The following is a 20,925-nucleotide window of genomic DNA, read 5'->3' as shown; positions in this document are numbered from 1 at the left end:
TTACAGGTGGCCTAATATGGTTCTTTCCCCTCCGGACGTCTCACCGGGAGGATACACGGGACACAAAATCGTTGGTTTCTTCTGGGTAAACTTAGTGTTTTCAGGACGTCACACGTTTGGCAAGATATATGTAGCAAGATCAGGGCAGTCACTTCTGGGGTGGCCACACCAAGAATAATTACGAATCAAGCTTGATCCCAGAGTTGATCCTCCTGTTTATTCTGTTGGTTCTTATAAGAACATCCACAAAGACAACACTGGGCTTATTGATAAATTAATGGGACAGTTCCCTAGTGTGTTCAGTGGGAAGTTAGGGAAATACTAAGGCTTTGAACACATCATTAAACTACACAACAATGCTGTACCTATGTGCCACGAAGAGAGGAATGTTCCTCTTACTTACAGGAACAAGTTAAAGGACCTGCTTAAGGGCTTGTGCCAAAAAGATATTATAGAGCCCACCGAGTCATCTTCATGGGTTTCTCCCATTGTTATTTCAATTAAATCTACAGGTGAGCTTAGGTTTTGTGTGGACTTATGCAGTTTGAACAATGCTTTGTGGGTGAATGCCCATCCTTTACCCAATCTTCATGAGATGGTTCCAACTTTGGCTGGTGCGCAAGTATTTTCATGCATCAATTTAGCTAGTGCTTACCACCAGGTTGTCCTTGCTGAGGAATGGGTTGGACATTATTGGTCCATTTAGTGTTTTACCCAAGCATGAGGCTTTTGGCATTGTTCTCATTGATTACTACGACAAATCGCCGGAAGTGAACATGGTTAAAAAAGTTACCTCACAAAATGTTATTGAGTTTCTAGATTACATTTTTTGTAGAGAGGGTATTCCTCAAGAGATTGTCACTGGGCCCCAATTTGTTTGTTAGGAAAAGAAATGGATAGGTTTTTAGAGAAATTTAGAATTACTCATAGGAAAATTGCTGTTTTCCACCCCGAGGCCAATGGTCAAGTTTAACGTTTCAACTGTGTTGTGAAAGAGGCTATTCAACTTTCAATTAAGGGGGGTTTGAATTGGCGCAATGCCCTACAATCTATGTTATGGGCATACAGGACCTCTCCTAATTCCGTTACTTCAGTTAGTCCTTTCGAATTCTTGAGAGGATGCAAACCCAGTACTAAACTTATTCCGTGGTGATTGAAGAAGAATCTTGGTGAAAGCAATGATTTCTCAAAAGTGGATTATAAAACAGTTCAGGAAAGAGTCGAAGCGTACAAACAATAAATGAAACAAGCCCTGGAAAAGAAATTGGGTTTTGTAATCAAATGTGGGATTGTTATTGCTGATTTTGTACGTATAAAGAACAAGCATTTGCAATGCAATAGGTCTTGCCTTTACGAGAGTTTGAGCTATTGACATTGCAAATAACAATGCCTTTTATTTTTGTTTTTAAAATATAAATAAAAGGCAGTCATTTACAATGCCAATAGCTTAAACTCGCGTAAATGTGAGAGCTATTGCATTGCAAATACTTGTTCCTACAGGAGGGGTTTGCAAGGCGGAGTCATTGTCCTCTTCCCTTGCGTTTTACACCTTTCTGGTGTGTCACTTACTGCATTATCTGAAAACAACAATCTCTTTAATTAATGCGTACGCGGAGCTCGGTTGGGACATCAGTCCTGTTCCGAATCTGGCACTCTCGCTAAAAACTGCAGTAAATGTTTATTGGCCGAAGATAAAACTCGAGCAGCGTGTGTACTGCGTTTGTCACACGCTTTAATCACACTTCTCTTCCTGTCCCTTGAAACTGTCCTTTCAGATCAAGCCCATATTTACACCTGTGCCCCTCCCCCACTAAGAATACCCAGATTTCTGGAGGGGCCCTGCCAGTCCACCCTGTGGCTTCCGGACCGCCTGGCACACACAACCCCTCCTCTAGGACGCAGTGGCAGAGTCCTCGCATCCACAAACATCGGAGTAATCGATGCTGAGAGCGCTACGGACTTTACTATTTATCAGGGTGTGGTGGGGGCCGAGAGAGAGTCTAATCAATTCTTGTTTTAAAGTGAAGACGCCATGAAATCTCAACAGCAGAGCCATCCCGGTTCCCGCTAATGGTCTTTTGGGCTGCATAATTAGAAGTGGTTGTAAAAAGAGGAGGCGGCTGATTGTTTTTTAAACTTTGCAATCAATGGGGTCCGGAGGGCTTCCTCGCCCGCCGCGGATTCGCCCTCCTCGGGCGCTGCTCATTTCCCCGTCGATGGAGGGGAAAGGGGGGGTGGAGGGCATACTGTGTTTGCCCCATATGTCCCTTCCCCCGTGTCTGTGTGCAAACACTCTGATCTATGTGTGCAATCCTCCCCGGGAAGCGGTGGAACACGAGCCGCTCCATATTAACTATTGATGCGCCGATCAATACCGCGTCCAGCTCTGTGGGGAGCTATCAATGGCCGGGCCCGCTCCTGCCCTGGACTTCGCGGCTTAAACTGTATTTACGTGCAGAATAAAAGGCAGAGGAATATTTCAGTGGCAGCTCTAAAGCGCCCAGTAAATGTGGCTGTTTACCGAGGCCCCCGGGTTAGGGGCAGGGCAGGTAGAGGGTGGATTACACAGGGCTCCGTACCGCAAGCACGCGAGGACATGTGGACGCACGGGAGGCAGCAAGTGGCCGCCAACACAAAGCTGCTCAGTTATTCAAGCGTCGCGTCTGCCATTTTCCTGGTCCAAGTCCAGAGACTGGACCATTGTATTCTTTACTTCCACCGATGACCAGGCCCACATGTGTGTGGAGGGCATCCTGTACGCGCCGGGGTGCGTATCTAGACGAGCCGGCAGCTGGGGGCAAAACGCCGGCTCTTCGCTTCTTGCAGAACTCAAGCAGACAAGAGGGCAGAGCAGCGTAGATGAAGGGTGCCAAGGGGCCTAATGCACGCAATGGAACTGCCCCCACCCTCAAAGTGAGGTGGTAAAATGCCTCAATTGGAGTACAGGCCTTGGCCCCGGTACCACTGCACCTGCTGTACCAGTGACCGCTAGCCCCTGGCAGCGCAGAGAGATGGCAGGGCATGCTGCTTCTATTGTAGACTGGGCAGAGAGGCACAGACTGGCCGGGGATTCTCGCATTTACCTTCTCCAAAGTACAATCTGGAATCAAGTTGCCCGTAAAGCTCGTTATAAGGTGCGGCGGCCGCCGAGAACAGCGCTGGGCTCGTGCGCAGCGTGGCCTTGTGGGGTCTTTGATGGATTGTGAGCACATCTGAGCGGTCAACCTTTTCCTTTCAGACAGCTAATTTTAGCAGCAGTCCCTGTGCTTACTGCCAGGACCCATTGTGCTGGCTGCAGCCTGCTGCCGCCCGGACTCTAAACAAATGCATACTTAAATATTTATCACCCGTGCTCGGTATATAAATACCTTGTGGAAAGTAAAACAAGCGTGTTCCTCATGCTAAAAGGAGGCAGCTGGGGGAGGGGAGAGAGGAGGGGCGAGTGCTGGATAAACAAGCGCTCGCCATGACATCTACTTTTCTCTTTTTCTGCCGTCCCACTTGGACGGCCTTGCCTGCTTTCCTTCTGAAGTAAAAAGTTTCTTATCTTTATGGGGCCATGTGTTTGGCCCCATAAAGATAAGGAATCTTTTACTTCAGAAGGAAAGCAGGCAAGGCCGTCCAAGTGGGACGGCAGAAAAAGAGAAAAGTCTACATCAGACAAAACTCTTTCCCAATGGCTGGCCACCGTTTAGCATAAACAGTGACGCCGGCCAATTGGAAAGAGGGGCGGGCTTAAAGCCCGATGATCAAAGCTCCTCTAAAACATAAAATCTCCCCAGCGAGACTGCGCATGTGCACAGCCCACACAAGCGAGACCTAAAAAGGAAGGTGTTGCCAAAGGTCTCTCTGTTTGGTCAGTTCCCAAAAGAGTTATTCAGGTTTTCAATAATGCTGTCAGAATCGAGGGTGGAAGTGTATGGAATCTAAACAAAGTTTCCCAGTTCAAAGGCATGATAAACCGACAAGAAGAGTCTGACAGCAATGTGTTTCTAGATGTTGGGCAACACAATGACTTAGGGAACCATGTTTCATTTCCCATCGATTAGAAGAATTCTTTCTCCAGTATTGTGCAAAATCATCGCCTTCCCGCAAGATTAAAAAATGTTGTCATGAATTAAACTTGTTTGGTTTTTTTTTGGTAAGGGGTAAGGTGTGTTCGGTGCTGTGGTGCATGGCAGACACGAGCGTGTCACCTTCAGTCACTGCTCGTGGCTGTCTTACACCACTGCCCCAGAAGGGAGAGAGACAAAAAAATCCAAACGGTATCCAATTACAGCCAATTGAAGTGTCTTGGCTCCTTCATTTGTTCTGCTACTTTCTAAAAAAAAAAAAGGCTCAAACCCAGATGGTTAGTCTGGGTCCATCTTCCTGCAAACTTTCTTGTGAGATTGCACGGGGTTGTGTTCTGTTCTGCTCCTATCTAATATCTGTCTGGAACCCCCTTGATTTGCTCATCAGTCCTTTATTTTTCAGTTCCACTGCTATGCAGATGACACTCCGATAGTATGTAGATTGAGTGCTGTGGTGTGTGGCAGACACGAGCGTGTCACCTTCTGTCACAGCTCGGTAGTAGTCTAGGCACGGATTTAGTAGTGGTCCTGCTATATGACACTCAGGAAGAAGAAAAGCAAAAAATAATTGCGATTGAAGGCGGTTAAATCCTGACTGTTGAAAGACGCAAAGCACTTAGGTGAAGATAAGGATTCGGAGTAATGGAGATAACCATAAATATTCAGAGAATCCTTGGGTCTAGATTAGACAATTACAACACACAATATCTCGGATCCCCTAAATTTCTTCCTAAAATGCATTCAGTCAAACTTGAAAATGTTTGCCACCGGTACTGCAGGGCCTCTCATATTTTGTTGTGCCACCTTCTTCTGAGATCCTCTCATTGGTAGTGGCCTGGATATTATTTAAGGTACTGTGCATAGTACAGATATTAGTCTTCGGTTTAAAAAGAATGCTTTGTCAGGTACTCCGCTAGCCTTTTTCTGCGTTCTGACATTTAGATTGGGTTTTGTTTCTGTCAAATGGACAATTGCTATTTCAATATTTTGGCACCAGCACTAAGGTCACTCTACTGAATCCTACAAGATAAATTCATGATTGATGACCTTTCTGCTAAGAACTAAAAAGTGCTCTTTTCTCCCTGATTAATGGCATCCTGTCAGCCAATAGCTTCTCTCTCTCTGTGCCATGACTCCATGACCGGGATGTAGTAGCTTTTTACATAACACACTATTGTATGGAACTGACCTAGTGACCAGATAGAACGGCATGGAGCCACAGGTTGGTTCTCGAGATTTACAGGTAGGCGTGATTTATGAGATTCCAAAATGTAGCTCCTGGGTTTGATACACTAGAGGAAATTAACCACTTGCACGCTAGCGGTTTTCCCGCTGTGCGCTGGAATTTCAAAAACAACATGTTGAGTGACGAGTTCACCTTGTCATTCGCACAGGGTAGGTAATGCTGATGATGAGCTGAGCTCGTCTTCAGCATGGAAGGGGTTAAACAGAATTCTAGAAAAGTTCCTTGCACTAGTTTAATTGCTGTATAGGGGCCTAATCTCTAGGCCGTGGCTTTGAAATAGGTGTACTTCCTATGAAGAAGAGTACAGAGAGATTATTAGATGGTCAGGGTAAAAAACACAAGCTATGAACATGGAAGGCTGGGGAGAAGCTGGGGCTCAACACAAATTTGTAGTGTGTTTTCCAAGAATCTCTAAGCAACTCAATGGTAGACTTGAATGATGATATCCTACGTAACTCTGAAAAAACTGCAAATCCAGTGACTGGAAAAAAGGGTTGGCAAACTGAAGCTAAAGCCCTGATTATTTACCTCGGGAATGTGTGGCTATAAGGCTGTGGTGGTTGTGCTACGGTATAAAGTACATGGAATATGTGTCTTCACTGGTCAAGATATTACGCCATTGAAGCTCTCATTTTATCAAAACCGAAGCTTAATTTATTCTATTGATTGTGCTTGAAACATACATCTTGATGTTGTTTGCTGTTGTTTTACTAATATAATAAAAGAATGCAAATGTGTGTTTTATGTTGAGCCATTTGTAGAGTGCATCTTAAATTGAGAACATAAAAAATGGCCCCGCTAAGAAAACAGATGAGTTTTTCAGACTTTTTAGAAGGGAAGAAGACAGTTGTGTGAAAGATTAAATGAGAAAAATTAAATAATAAAATGAACTTAAAAAGAAAAACCTTTCCCAAAACCTCTCCCCTTCCACTGCACCTACCAAAAATGAAAATGCTCCTTTGGCGAAACTGCGCCATGGATGACATACTGAACTACAGATGTCAGATGAAAAGTTAGCAAATAATCTTTAATGGAATCAAGGGTTTTTACATAAAATCTACTTGTAAATAAAATTCGAGGGCTACCTTTGGTTGAAAAAGCAAGGTTTGTGTTAGGGCTGTTTGGGATTTTTCTGAGTGGTGTGAGCCCTGAGGAGCAGGAAGGGCACTCTTCGGTGAATATGACAGGGAGCAGGTATGGGCACGCCCATGCAGGCCTGTGCATTCATTCGTAAGAGGCCCTCTTGCTAAAGAACTTGAGAGCGGATGATTTTTCTAGCATAAAATACTACTAAAAGCAGACACGCGCCAAGACACCCACGGGTAGACGTGCGCTATACAAGTCTATTTAAAACAACATAACATTCCCTACAAACAACTAAAAACGTCACTGCAAAACAATAAAACAAAATACGTTTGCATCTTCATATATTGTAATCAAAAGTAAAAAGTCAATCCTGTTGAATATGTATACAGCGATCGCATGAAGATGTGTACACAAGCTTACAACATGCTCGCATCTGACAAACTTTGATGCTTAAATATTGTTCTGAAAGTGCACTCGGCCTCGGAGGGTTGTAACACCGGCATTACAAGCAATTACTTGTTGTGTTTGCAAGTCCCCGGTGGCCATCATTAGTCTACCTGTTGACACACCAGCCCTCCCGCGCTACTGATAATCTAGCAATTGATTTGCGCATGGGTGTAATTACCATCGCTGATGGTGTCTGAGCCCAGCTTCCCCACCAGGGTCCTGTCAATCAGCACTTTTTCCAGCTGCGGCCCGGAGAGGCTTAAGGACACCAGCACACCTGAACCAAAGAGGAGCTGAAAGGAAATAACACGAAAAGCCAAGAGTCAGAAGGAAGTATTCAGAAAGACGGCGTTTTCTAAAGCAGCAGCTGCTCCCACGCAGAGGCCTACTGAAACGTAATTACAAACACAGTTTTAGCGTTGTTAAAAAAAAAAAAGAAAAGACAGTCAATGCAGAGAATATAAAACAGCAAAATAGATGCCCGCCAATGAAACTCAGTGAAGCTAAATGACGACAAAAGAAAATGGCATTTATGTCGGCTGGTGTTCATATGCAGATAGTAATGAGTTTAACAAAGACTGCCATAATCTTGAGCTGTGACGACAAAACAAAATGGCGACACGTCGAACGTGCCTGGGGAAAAAAATATCGTGTAATATTTCTTTCACATGCTATATGTTCAATTTGGCTTTTGCATTTTAAAGATTAGCAAACAATCTGCAAATTACCGGCGATGTACTTTCGCCCAGAAATTACACATATCAAGCTTCATCATAATTGTTCAGCAAGTGAAGGGTGTAAATACTTTTGGCACTTTCGTCATGCGGTAAACAAATGATACCACCCGCTATCAGGGCATGCGCTCTTCTGTATCTTTCAGAAGCTTTGAATAGCTCAACTCAAGCATAATCGATTCTAGTATGATTCACAGGGCAACAGAATGCCAGAATATGACGACATATGAGGATACTACGCTTCACCTCTTCCCTACCTAGTTTAAAAGCAAAGACAATACTGGGCGATCAGATGCTAACCACATATTTCTGGATTTGGTTCCAATATTTGCTTCCTCAACACCTGCTGTTAATTATGCAGTTAATACATTTCACTGCCCACAGGCTGAACCTTATAACTTCATCTTCTGATTACCTCCCAATACAGAATAATACTTGCTTCTTGTACAGCGTAAATTCCTTTGAGGAATTTGAACATTTAGGTATATATCACTCAATCCACCTGTTCTCCAGTAAATACACTCACATCTCTATTCGTCTACTGAATACACCATGTCACATAAAGAGGTAGATTTAACTCTTAACTGCTAATGGATTTGCACACTTCTGTGCCAGAGTTTTTTTTCTTCTTCAAAACAGATTTTTCTTTGTATTGACAGCAACATATGGCCCTATGGGCCAAATTCACGCATATTCAGAGCAATGTACATATGTACGGCAGTAATATCTACGTCAGTATGTATCAAAAACAGAACAACATTCAATAATACAACATAATGTTAACATTTCTGCTCTTAAACCTATTAGATATCTGGGCCTGTACGTGACAGTGGACTTCCTTCAACTTTTTCAGCTGAATTATGGTAGAACACTGGATAAAATAAAAAGTCTGTTAGAAAGATGGACATTTCTACCTCCGTTATTAATAGAAAGAGTCTCGTTGATAAAGATGTCGATCCTCCCCTTGCTGATATTTTTATTTCTAAATCTTCCCCGAAAGATTCCAATCTTGTATTTCAATGAAGGGGACAAGGTGATCTGAGAGTTCATCTGGGCTAAGAAGAAACCTCAGATTACGTTTTTTACACTTAGATGTAGATCAGGGGGGCCTTTCATTACCTCACTTGGCTACTTACTATAAAACTGCACTACTTAACTACTCAGCTATTGGCCCCTATTTCTAACTTTGACAATTTTTTATTTGATCTTATGTTAATGGAGAGTGCAATTAAGCTACCAGAATTCCTGCGTACTGTGAAGTTACCAAAAAAGACAAGATACAAGGTTGTGAATATATTCTTAAGCCGCATGCAGCGGTTTAATAAAAACTATAAAATTCCAAAATGTCATGCATATTCCTCTTTACACGACTGTGAGGTATGGGGCCTTAAGCTCTCGCAAAAGGAAGTTCAGGCCTATTCTAGGATAGGTTTTTAAAACTAGACAATTTTTACAATGGTGCCAATTTGATAACGTGGGATGTCTTCATAATACAATTTGAATCGCAGAGCCGCGATTTATGGTTAAGCTATAGACAGATTACATGCTTTCTCCTGACCAACTATACAGGAATCAGTAAGAGAGTTAAATTGATTTTAAAATCAGTTTTTTATATAAATCTAAATGGTATTGGCAATTGGTATAGGTTATTACGCCAGGATACGAATAAAAGCCTCATTGAAACAATGCTCCCAAAAATTGCTCAGGAAACCAATTGCTGGTTTAACAGCCAGGAATGGAGACGAGAATGTGAGCTTGGCCACAGGGCGTTGAGGGCGGCCAATTTTCAAAGAATGCCCTTCTTCTCTAGATGGGTGGCCTATTACACTCCTTCCTGACTCCATAAATGGTTTCCTATGATACTGAATGATTGTTTTAGATGTAATCAGCCAGAGGCAGGGATTTGGACACATATATTCTTTACTTGCCCGAGATTACAGTATTTTTGGGAGGAGGTGTTTAGGTTTATCAGTAAATGTCTGTCAAGAGATATCCTTCCATGTGCATTGTTGGCGTGGTTTGGTTTCTCCTATGTAGTTGGCCAGATTTAATTTTATAGTCAATCCTTTGTTTTCCTAGCCATAGCAGTAGCCAGATCTTTAATATTACAGAATTGGAGATCTCAGGAAATCGCTTCATTAGCTCAATGGCTACTTAAGCTGGTGAGGACCTACAAATTTGAAGAGGCCTAAGCAAAGAGGATAGGGGCGGTGCGGAGATTTGGGAAGAAATGGGAGGGGTATGCTGCAACCACGTTTAAAAATGATACTATGTAATTTATTTTGGTTACTTTTTGCATAAATGTTAACATTGTTGACCTCTGGATGCTTCTGTAACAGTTAAAAGGAAGGTAGTCCCCAGGAGAGAGCTCAGGGTGTAGAATTAAATTAATGATGAAGTACCATTTCTTAAAGGAAAGACTGTAATCACATAGGTCAGCAAGGTAGGGGTTACAGGACATCATTGAGCTGCTATTCGGAATGCTGGTATTGTACACCATTTAAAATGGGATAAGAATTTGCATTTTTTTTTATTAGTGTACATTTTAAATTGGTGATTCGATATTCTATGGGGTTCACCCTTTTTATCATATACAAATGGATTATGGAACTCGTTTTACTTATTAACTATGTATATGATGAAATTGTGGAGTTTGTAAATTGGTCAGCTTTATGTAATGTGGTTACTATGTCTGCTTTGTTTTGTATTTACGCCAAATAAAAAAAAGAAATAATAATAATAATACAACAATGTGGCACGTCCCTGCGGTACTCCCAGCTTTAACCCTCCCGGCCGCGACATCTACTACGCAATTAAGTCATTCAGTATTGTACAAGCTAGCTTCCCTATAGACCCTCATTCTCTACAACTATAGTCACAAGCGTTGGCGGCTCCAAATAAAGGCCGCGGTAGTCTGCCCAGCTCTTCCAGAATTTGGGGTGTTTTGTGCCAGAGTTAAAAAAAAATATTAATAATAATTTTATGTTGTTTAAACACATGTACCTCTTTGTGCGTCCACAAAACTATGTTTTCAGCACATTTTGGGCTATGAATTGGCACAAACCTTGCATAAACATCTCATTGCAGCACGAACATATAATGAAAAACATGGTGACATTTTCAGTTTATCAACTTTTTGCTGATTTTCTCAAATGGAAAACACATCCAGAAATGCTAATTAAGGAAATGTTGCACTAAATCGCATCTGAGAATATCACATATATGTGGGTTTTCCTTGAAAATGTAGCCGGCACAATTATATAATATTTGTCATACTCATTGTTTATGGTGCACTGTTCATTTGATGACATTTGTCAAATCAGGAATGTTCAGAAATGATAAAAACGAAATATTTTCTACTTTTGTTAGACATAGGGAAACTATTGGCGTAAGCCAGACCTTCCTTGCCCTCACTGGGTGGCTAGCAGAACACACTGAACCAGACGTTTGTCAGGGTTTTAGCAATTCTTTTTTACTAAAACATGGTAACGCTCTCTACTCCACATCACATATCCCTGCCAAGGCTTTACTCCCAACTTTGTTCCTATGGTTCTCCAGAGCTAGAGGGTACACTCCATTTAGGAGTTTCCTGTGGGTCCAGGGAGTCCAAAGGCAGAAGACTGGCTGCAGTGCATCTCAAAAATTTGGAAAACGGGGGGAGGAGCCAAGATGGCGACCGGAGCGGACGTGTAGTCGCCCGGCTCCGCCGGCCCTTGCATTCCGCTTTGAAATCCTGATATTTTTCCTGGTTGCATCCAGCGGCGGAATGCGTCTGAGGATGTGCTGAGCGCACCGATCCCTTTTTTGACCTTCTAGCGCGCTCGGGTGCTGGGAAAACTTGCGGTGCGACTCCCGCCCCGGACCCTCGCTTCAATGGCCGCTCGTCGTCGGCTCCTGGAGGCTCGGAGATGATCCGCTCAACTGGATAGCGCGGATGACTCAGTGGCGGCGCCTTTCCATCTACAGCTGTCACCACCGCACTGACGCTGATGTCTGCTGCAGACTCCGCTTGTACTGTGACTGCCGACTTGGGCAACTCGTGGATGGTGTTTTTGCTCCGAAGGGGAGATGGGCGACACATGGTGCCGGGCGACCTAGCTTAGCGCAACCGATTGACCCTTCCTCCGTTGCCCGGCCCGATCCGAGACGGCTTGCGGGAGGTGTGCCTGATTTGCTCTCGGCGCTGGTGTCTCGAGGACATGCTCGCCCATTCTGCGCCCTCCCCAGATCCACTATCGTGTGACGGCGCCATGGCTCCCTTTGTTCTGCCGCGGCTGAGGAGGAATCCCTCATTCCTGTCTGTGGACAACCTTACCCTGCCAGTGCGGTACATCGACTTGCGAGCACCGGCGCTGGAGCCTACCTCGAGGGTCCTGCTACCTTCACTGTCCCATGGGTCTATCCTGGCCGCCCTTCGTGATCTCCGCTCGGAGATGATTGATGGCTTCCAGGCGCTGTGTGCTCGCCTGGACGCCATGAGGTTTGCCGAGACTCGTGATCGCAGCGCCTGCCTTCAGCCAAGTGTGAGTCTGCTTTTGCCAACCCACGGTGCTACACTGTTTTCCTTTGCCTGTGCTGATACTAAACTTGCGGATTCCTCGCCCGGGGCCGACGGCTGGCGGCCCTCTGATCCTGAGACTGCTACATTGTTTCCCCTTTCCTCCTGGCTTGACTTCTTGATGTCTGCACCACCGAGTTTACTTGGGGACACGACTGAGCGACTTTTACCCTACGTGTCGACTATTGTCTGTTGGCCTTCATCCCTCTCCCCGTGGAACTTTTGCCCTTCGGATGCTCTTATTGAACTGAGTTTGGCGGACAAAAGACCTTGTACAGATGGCCGGTGGCCATTTTGTGATCCTGCTTCGTCTTCTTCTTTTAGGCAGCCATGTTATCCTGATGTGCGCGGGGGGAGGGGCTCTCCTGTTGTACTCTGCATTAAGCTACATCCACGATCGGGCCAGGGTTAAGCTGCTTTCTCGCTGCTGACTGCTTTTGTTAACTGAAGGGGATGGGGTTGGCCCTGGCTAAATGTGTGTACTGGGCTTATGTCGCATGATGTTTTTATACAACTGCATTGTATGCTCACTTGACTCTGTATCGATGCTTGCCTTCTCTCTTTGTTTTATCTGGGGCGGTGTCTAATCCGGGTTAGAGTTTTGGGATGCGCTTGAGATCAGGCCGGGGATGTGATTGACCTCCTTTGTGTTGCTTCTGCTGGGAGATGGGTGGGGGCCCGGGAGGGGTCGCTTCCACGACGCGTTATGAAACGATTTTTGTGTCTCTCCCCACCTTTTTGTGCCTTTTTCTGTTTTGATGCTCTGATTTGTTATCGTGGGTGGTGGGGAGTTTTCATGGCCGGGAGCTCGGGTGATTTCGGAGATATAATATGGCCCTCCTTCAATATTAGGGGATTCTTTTCCATTTCTTTCTTTCTTCTCTATATTTCGGGTTTTCATTGGGCGACAGACACGCTGGCGGGGGGGGTAGGCCGTGGCCTCCGCATTGTTGTAGGGTGGGGGGAGGGATTATTGTTTCATTCCTTCTTTCTATGGCCTTCTATTTTCTGCGCTTTTCTCTCCCTTTTTCTGTCCTGGGTCCGGTGCGCCGGTTAGTGGGAGTGGGTAGCACTGCGCGTGGCGTGTATTTCTCATTTGATGCTCCTATTGTTTTGTCTTGATCCGCCATGTTGTTTTCTAGACTGACTTTTGGGGTTAATATCGTACTATGCTGTTACCTGCTCCTGATGCGAAGTGATGATTCGGACTCAGTGCTCCTTGATCTTTATTCTTCACTGTTTATGTTTACGTTATAGCATTTAAAATTAACCTTCGCTGCTCCGGTTAGCCGAGCGGCGCGTATCGTTTTTGGCGTTGCTCCTTGATTATTACTGTTTCTTCTGGTGCCGCTGGGGCTTTGTATTGTTCGCTATGGTGCTGAAAGTATTGTGGCCGGCCTGATGGTTGTGGGCCCGTATTTGTTCTCGTTTTTTGCACCAATAAAGGTTTTAAAAAAAAAATAAATAAATAAATTTGGAAAACAACTGCAAGCAAAATGCCCGTTTAGGCTATCACCCCTGAGCGGTGTTGGAACCTACCATGACCATATATTTTAACATCTAAACATCAGACTTTTTTTTTTTTGCTCGGTGACAGACCTCTCTCATGCTAGCTCATTGGCTTGGAGATCACACTCAACTTTCCCGTTGTCAGTTTTTTAGTATTTGTTCCAAAACGTGGTCATTCCCTCCAGTGTCATTTATTCAAGAAGATGTTAGTGCCAAAGCCTGCTCCCAAATTTTGTTCCTCTGTATTTTCTAAGCGCCGTGGTATCTGACACATGTTTGGTGTTGTGTAGATTTGGGGTGCTCACAGGTGATAAACTGTCTGCTTGCATTTGTGAAATTTGGAAAGCAACTGAAAGCAAAATGTTTGTTTAGGAAAATGATCTTTTCATTCCCAGCTATCACCACTGGGCTGTATAGAAACCTTGCACAAACATATAGTTTCAATATCCACATATCATAAGGTTTCTATCCCTTGGTGCCAGACCAATGTTGCCCCGACTGGCTCACCTGGAAAATGTGCTGAATAAGACATTTACCAGATTCTAAGCATTTCCACCAAAACATGGAAGAGTCCTTCAGTCTTCCTCACACAAGAACATATGACTTGCCAAGGCTTGACCTAAAAATGTGTTCTTCTTAGGTCATCTGAGCATGGGGTTATCAGACAGGTGTGGGTTTCCCATGGGATCCATGCACAAGACACCAGGGAATGTTTTGGTTGGTGGGAGCCTCCATAGGGATGTCCGGAGTACTTGGGCTCAGTTGCCAACCAGGGCAACCTACAAACCCCAGACATTTCAAAGAATTTAAGAAACTGGGGAATCCACTGTGATGTGGCTGGCATGAATCCAACACCTGTATTACCCAAAATTCACTGCCATTGTCAAAGTATGAGTAAATAGAAAAAAACACACAATTTGTTCACTTTTTGTTACAGAAAACTCCATAACGTCTGGTAAATGGCACAAGTCTGACCATCAAGTGTTCGCACATTGCTTTTGATAAAAAAAGAAGATTCTCACACACATGTGGGTGCTTGACATTGTCACAGATATGGCCTGTTTCTGTCAGTTATCATAGGTCCCATCCACATATGCGAGCAACTGTTTTTTTAGGGAGAAGTGTGGGATCACAGCGTGTTGGAAGCGAAGCTGTTCCCCACGAATTTTAGGACTTTCTGCCATAGAAATGTGAAGATTTTTTTTCTTCATCCATACACGAAATACTGTGTAAGACCATGTGGTTGCATCCATGGAAGCCACACCACCAGCATTACTCCAGGGGCATTGTCTTCAGAAATATCTCGGGCTTATAGGTTTCCTGGGGTGTCTGAAGACACCAGGGACAGGCATGTGTTATGTGCCTGAGCAAGGAGCCAGAAGCTTATTGGATTTTATTCTTAGCCTGAGAAAAAATTCAAACATGTATCTCCTTTCTAGCACACAGAACTGTGTTTCGGTGCCCCAGAAAGGAGAGTGACACTTGTAATTTTTTTCTTAGAATAAGAGAAAGTCCAAATGGTATCCAACTACAGCTGATTTAAGTGTCTAGGCTCCTTCAGTCGTTCTGCTACTTTCTTAAAAAAGGCTCGAACCCAGATGGTTAGTCTGGGTCCATCTTCCTACGAACTTTCTTGTGAGGTTGCACAGGGTTGTGACCTGTTCTGCTCACATCTAATATATGTCTGGAACCCCTTGCTTTACTCATCCGGTCCTTTAATTTTCAGTGGCACTGCTATGCAGATGACACTCCGATACTATGCAGAATGAGTGCCCCTTCTGCTGACAACTATTTTCTACAGCAACCTATTTCCATATTACTCCAATGTAAGGGCCATCATTGGCTAAAATTAATCATCAAAAAAAGAAATTCTTCCCATCTATCCGGGATATTTACAAGTCCCCAGGATACATAAAGATATTGTTACAGCTACAAACATTACTTCCAAGAGAATGTGTCCTCGGTGCAATCCCCTAGTATTTTGTGGGAGGCGTACAAAACTGTGATGAGGGGGCAAGCTATTGTCTCCATAGCAGGCCATAAACGGGCAGCGCAGAGCGAGTTAGATACCTTGGAAACTGAACTGGCCGAGGTTAATGCTCGACATGCTGAAAGTCCCTCTCCAGCAACAGCACAAGCCTTACGCCTTAAACAAAGCGAGCTTAGGGAACACCAACGTGAACTGGTTAGGATGCAGCTGCAGGCTACCCGTCACAGGATATACGACGTAGGGGATAAGGCAGGCAAGCTTTTAGCATGGCTGGACAGGAAGGAAAGAGCACAGAGGACAATAGCGCAGCTGCATACTCCATCTGGTGATATAGTGCCCACTCCGCAGAACATAGGGGATACACTGGCCGGGTACTTTAAGCGGGTATACACTTCAGGCTCACGCATGACGACAGAAGAGGCACTGACTTGCATCAAAGATATCAAAATGCCTGCTTTGTCTGCAGAGGCGGCTCTCTCGTTGGAGGCCGACCTCACGGTTGAGGAACTACAGGCTGCCATCTACTCCCTGCAGTGTGGGAAGGCTGTAGGGCCCAATAGAATACCCATTGAACTTTATAAACGGACATCCGATCTAACTGCCCCATATCTCTTCAAAATGTTCTCAGATAGTTTGAAAGCAGGACAGCTGCCGCGCGATCAACGAATGGCTACCATAATAACGGTCCCAAAGCCTGGTAAACCCCCTGACGACTGTTCCTCGTACCGACCAATATCTTTACTCAATGCTGAAGCTAAGATTCTTGCCAAACTGATTGCCATACGCTTAACCCCGCATCTTGAGACCTTAGTTCACCGGACCAGTTTATGCCCAACAGGAACACTGCACTTAACCTCAGGAGGTTGCAGGCGGTGCTAGAGCGCATGCCATATATTCAGGAACCTGCAACTATCCTCTCTCTCGATGCTCGGATGGCATTTAACATGGAGGAAAGGCCTTATTTATTTGTGGTCCTCCGACATCTGGGCTTCGGCCCCAAATTTTGTGCATGGGTGCACTTGTTGTACTCACATCCTCTGGCGCACGTGGTGGCAAATGGGCATATCTCTAGAGACTTCCCACTCACACGAGGCACACGCCAGGGCTGTCCGCTGTCTCCATTGCGGTTTGACCTGGCGCTGGAGCCATTGGCAGCGTGGATTCGATGGGACCCTATGATTCGGGGAATTAAATGGACAATGACCTGGGAAGACCGCATCTCTTTGTACGCGGATGATGTGCTCCTCTACCTGACTTCCCCTAGACGCTCTATTTTGGTACTTTTGAACATTTGTGAAATTTTTGGTCGCGCGTCAGGGTACACCATCAATTGGTCCAAATCGATATTAGTTATCCTGCGAGGCCCACCCCCACTGCTCCCAGTGGACTGCCCACTTAAAATCACGGGGGACTCCTTCAAATATTTGGGTGACGCCCAGGTCGGAGGAATTTCTCCAGAAAAATCTGATGCCCCCCTTGAGCGGGTTCGGCGCGACGTGAAACACTGGCATAACCTGCCGCTGACCTAGCTGGGCAAGGCAGCCCTTTTTAAAATGATGACACTCCCTCAGTTTTTATATGTTTTAGAGAACACTCAGTTTGCTGTACCACTAAAGTATTTCAAGAGGATAGAGGCGGTTGTCTCTGGCTTGATCTGGGGAAACAAGCCGGCATGCATAGCACAGGGCAAGCTAGTACGGGGCTGGTACGACGGCAGAATAGCTCTTAAAGACATTCGGTTATATTATTGGGCATCCCAATTAAAGATAATTAATCAATGGTTACATACGCCTCAGACGGAACCAGCGTTCTAGGCCGATAGACAGGGCTGGGAGAAGCAGGAATCTTGTCCGCACTGTATGATAAGGGTAGATCTACCTCCCTCATAGGACCGACGGCACACACAATTTGCATATGGTACGTCTCAAATGCAAAGGTACTATCACCCAAATGACTCCACTCTGGTCGGCGCAACAGCCAGGTGGACTTCGTAACAGCAAGGGATTCCGGGCGTGGGACTTGATAGGTATCTCCACAGAGGGGGATTTATGGAAGAAGGGTGAAATGGTGTCATTTGAACAGCTTAGGATCCAATATGAACTGGCGCCCACCGAGAGGTTTCGATACATGCAAATTGAGCATGCACTTAGCTCTGTTCTCCTTCCTGGCGCCGACATACCGGAGGCCACCCCTTTGGAGGATAGGCTTCTGACTGAACACATGCCCAAAAAGGCAACCTCATTCACGTATCGTAAACTAATCAATAATATACCAGACCCTATGCTGACACTTAGGCGCAAATGGTCCACCGACTTGGGTGAGATCGACGATGCAGACTGGCAGATGGCGCTGTCAACTCCACGGGCGGTGGCCATACCTTCGAGACTCCGTTTAGTGCAGCTTAAGATACTTCATTGTGTGTACTATACCAGGCTTACCCTCCACACTATAGGAAGGACCGCACACCATTTTTGCTTGAGAGACTGTGGAGAGGTGGAAACCTTTTTTCATACTATATGGCAGTGCCCCCGGACTGCAGAGTACTGGGTCAGAGTCAAGCGAACACTATCACAGGTGGTGGAGGTAACTGTTGTCCCGTAGCCGAAGTGTTGTCTCCTGAATTTGTGGGAACTGAATGATCTTTCCCACTCGGCTCAAGACTGGGTTTCCCTGGGTGTAATGTTTGCCAAACATAATATCGCCAGAAACTGGGGGTCGGGGAGGTGCCAACACTCAGAGAATGGTGCAAGGATATGGATGCAGCTATGATGGCAGAGAGAGTGGTATACACGCACCATGAATGCCCCCGAAAATGGGAGAAAGTGTGGGGTGCATGGAAAAAATTCAGGGGCTATCTCTGTGACCCACCCATGCAGGACATGGATGACGTGTCGGAGTGAGGGGAGGGTTGGGGTGGCGGGGTCCCACGATGTGCCAACAGTGATAACTAGGATGTATCCTGTATTAGCGATGTGTGTGATGTCAACGACGTTGATCGCAGTCCATAATGCTCAATGTAGATGGCATGTACTTGTACTATGCCCTGCTTTCTTTTTCAATAAAAACAATAAAAAAATAAAAATAAAAAAAATAAAAAATTCTGATGGCCAGCCTATGATTTGACAACACACAAGAGGAGGAGTCAGAAGATGCACTGGGTTTGTTTTCCCGTATTAGCATACCGTTCAATGATCACTACTACATCTCCCGGTCCGACAGTCTAAAAACTACAATAGATAGATGCCACAGGGATATATATTGCCTATAATACTAAATAATTTTTCTCACGAATTCCGTTTTTCGCCTTCAAGAGTGTGACTACAGGTTTCCCTCTCCCCCGGACAAACTATGAGGAGACATCAGAAATTATTACATGTATGTGCTGTGTGTTCTTAATTTTGTGTTCTTAATTTTGTGTTTTTAATTTGTTTATATTTTGTCTATTTTATTAGATATAATAGACGTGAGCAGTGTCATCTTGTCTTGAAAATACGAGTTGTTTTCCGTTTTTGGGACAACACTAGATGGCCCACTTACAACGTTTTTCACATCACTTCTCTATTCACTAAAAGGTGCTCATCACAATAATATTAAAGTTGTACATGATACCGAAGAGTAGACCACCCATATAGCCACGGGGCTGTCAAGACTAACTCTCCTCTTCTATCTTTACAGAATCAGAGACAGTAATCTCCCACAAGGTGGTAATTATACACACCTTTCTAATAAGCATGCAATGAACATGTGTCCTATTGTAGTTTACCAGGAGCGGTACCGGGGAGCTTTGCTCCTTTGGTCCTGATGAAAAGCCAATAGGGGCACTGCTTGAAACATGTTGACCTGTTAGGGGACTAGGTACGTTATAACTTGGTTCCCTAATGTTTCCCACTTTTTAATCACACCAACTAGAGGTCAGGATAAATAAGAGACACCTACTAGCCAGGCATTTTTATGTTTCACCCTATCCCCCACTCTTCTCCCAACCACCACCATCTTTATCATTGTATACATAACTAAAAGTGCTCCTGCGTAGTCCGTAGGTAGCAGCACGCCCTGTTCCGCAGAAGAACGCGGTGGACCCGATGATGAAGCATGCTACCAAGTGGTAACCCTGGAGGGTGAGGGTTTCACAAAAAACCTATTGGTTTCCTAAAGCAAGGGTTAGCCCCTTTATCACAGTGTAACTGGGTTCCCGTTTTTGTTTGACAACACACATTTTATCCACATCATTTTGGAATAGGTCCTACTCCTTCTCAAACTGTGAGGAGCTTGGGTGTCGACCTCGATGACTCTTGCTTTATACCCACTGTCAAGTTTCTTTTCTTCAGTTCTATTCTCATCCACCTTCATGCTGAAGAAACAATGTCCTCTTCTTAATCTTCTTACTTTGAAGGCATGCCGGACCACCATCATGTCCTTAACTGAGTCTGGATTGGATTATTTGTAACACTATTTATTTGTATATTGGTGCATACCTGCTACTTAGCACTCATGCAATCTAGAATCACTCAAGCTCCTAACTTTATTTGTTTGCGCTACATTCTGAAATTCCTAAATTGGCTGAACATTTAGGTTGATGTCTTAAAAAGTACTATGCACTGTTCACAGCCCCCTCAATACTCTTTCCCAGGTTTTATCTTCTCTTGCCCAACAAGACACCTCCACAACAGACCTTTTTGCTCTGCGCAACATTGTTTATTCTTGCTTCCAAAATATGATATAGATCTGCTTGTAAACCAATCTTTTTCAGTTTTTGCATCCACTCTATGAATGCTTAGGCGGGAACCTTACAATTAATTGCTGATCACCTCTAATCCAGAAAGAAACGTACAACCATTCCCTTTGCTAAGGTCATCAAATAGTCATAGTCCTACTGCTAAATACTTGCCTGCCATGAGTGTCAAAGAGACCCTCTGGTCAATAATTCACTCTCCAAATCTTGTATATCATAACATTTGGCTCCTTGCTGGGGGAAAGCACATGCCTATCTGTGACCCAGAACGTATTCAGAGACTGGATTTTTCTTAGGCGAAAAAAATCCAAAGTATCTGGGTTTTGTTAGGGTAGAGACACACAGCTTCTCTTGGATGAAGAGGCAGTGTAAAAGGAAGGATTAGTATACAATTGAAACAGAACGTGGGGGATTGGAAGAGAAGGGACCAGGACGATCATAGTCCACCCCCTTCCAATCTCCACCTCCTGGTTCAACTTCTCTGTTGGTTGGATGGGAGTAGTGTTGGGAGTGAGGATAGGACAGGCTGGACTTCTCCTCTTGCCCTCGC

At 44.7% G+C, this 20,925-nt stretch overlaps 1 protein-coding gene across 13 annotated transcripts in view; it reads right to left on the bottom strand.

Moving 5' to 3' along the window:
* Window positions 1-20,925, bottom strand: part of WDPCP (WD repeat containing planar cell polarity effector) — a 2,510,630-nt gene that overhangs the window by 1,958,670 nt on the left and 531,035 nt on the right. For all 13 annotated transcript variants that reach the window (XM_078649441.1, XM_078649443.1, XM_078649444.1 and 10 more), the window contains one exon: window positions 7,031-7,145. In XM_078649441.1, the coding sequence (XP_078505567.1) occupies window positions 7,031-7,145 (115 nt within the window). The remainder of the gene's footprint in view (window positions 1-7,030; window positions 7,146-20,925) is intronic.

Source organism: Lissotriton helveticus, chromosome 6, assembly GCF_964261635.1.
Source record: "Lissotriton helveticus chromosome 6, aLisHel1.1, whole genome shotgun sequence".
NCBI lineage: Eukaryota > Metazoa > Chordata > Amphibia > Caudata > Salamandridae > Lissotriton > Lissotriton helveticus.
Note: the sequence above shows the minus strand (reverse complement) of the source record. Positions and strands in the feature narration are given on the sequence as shown.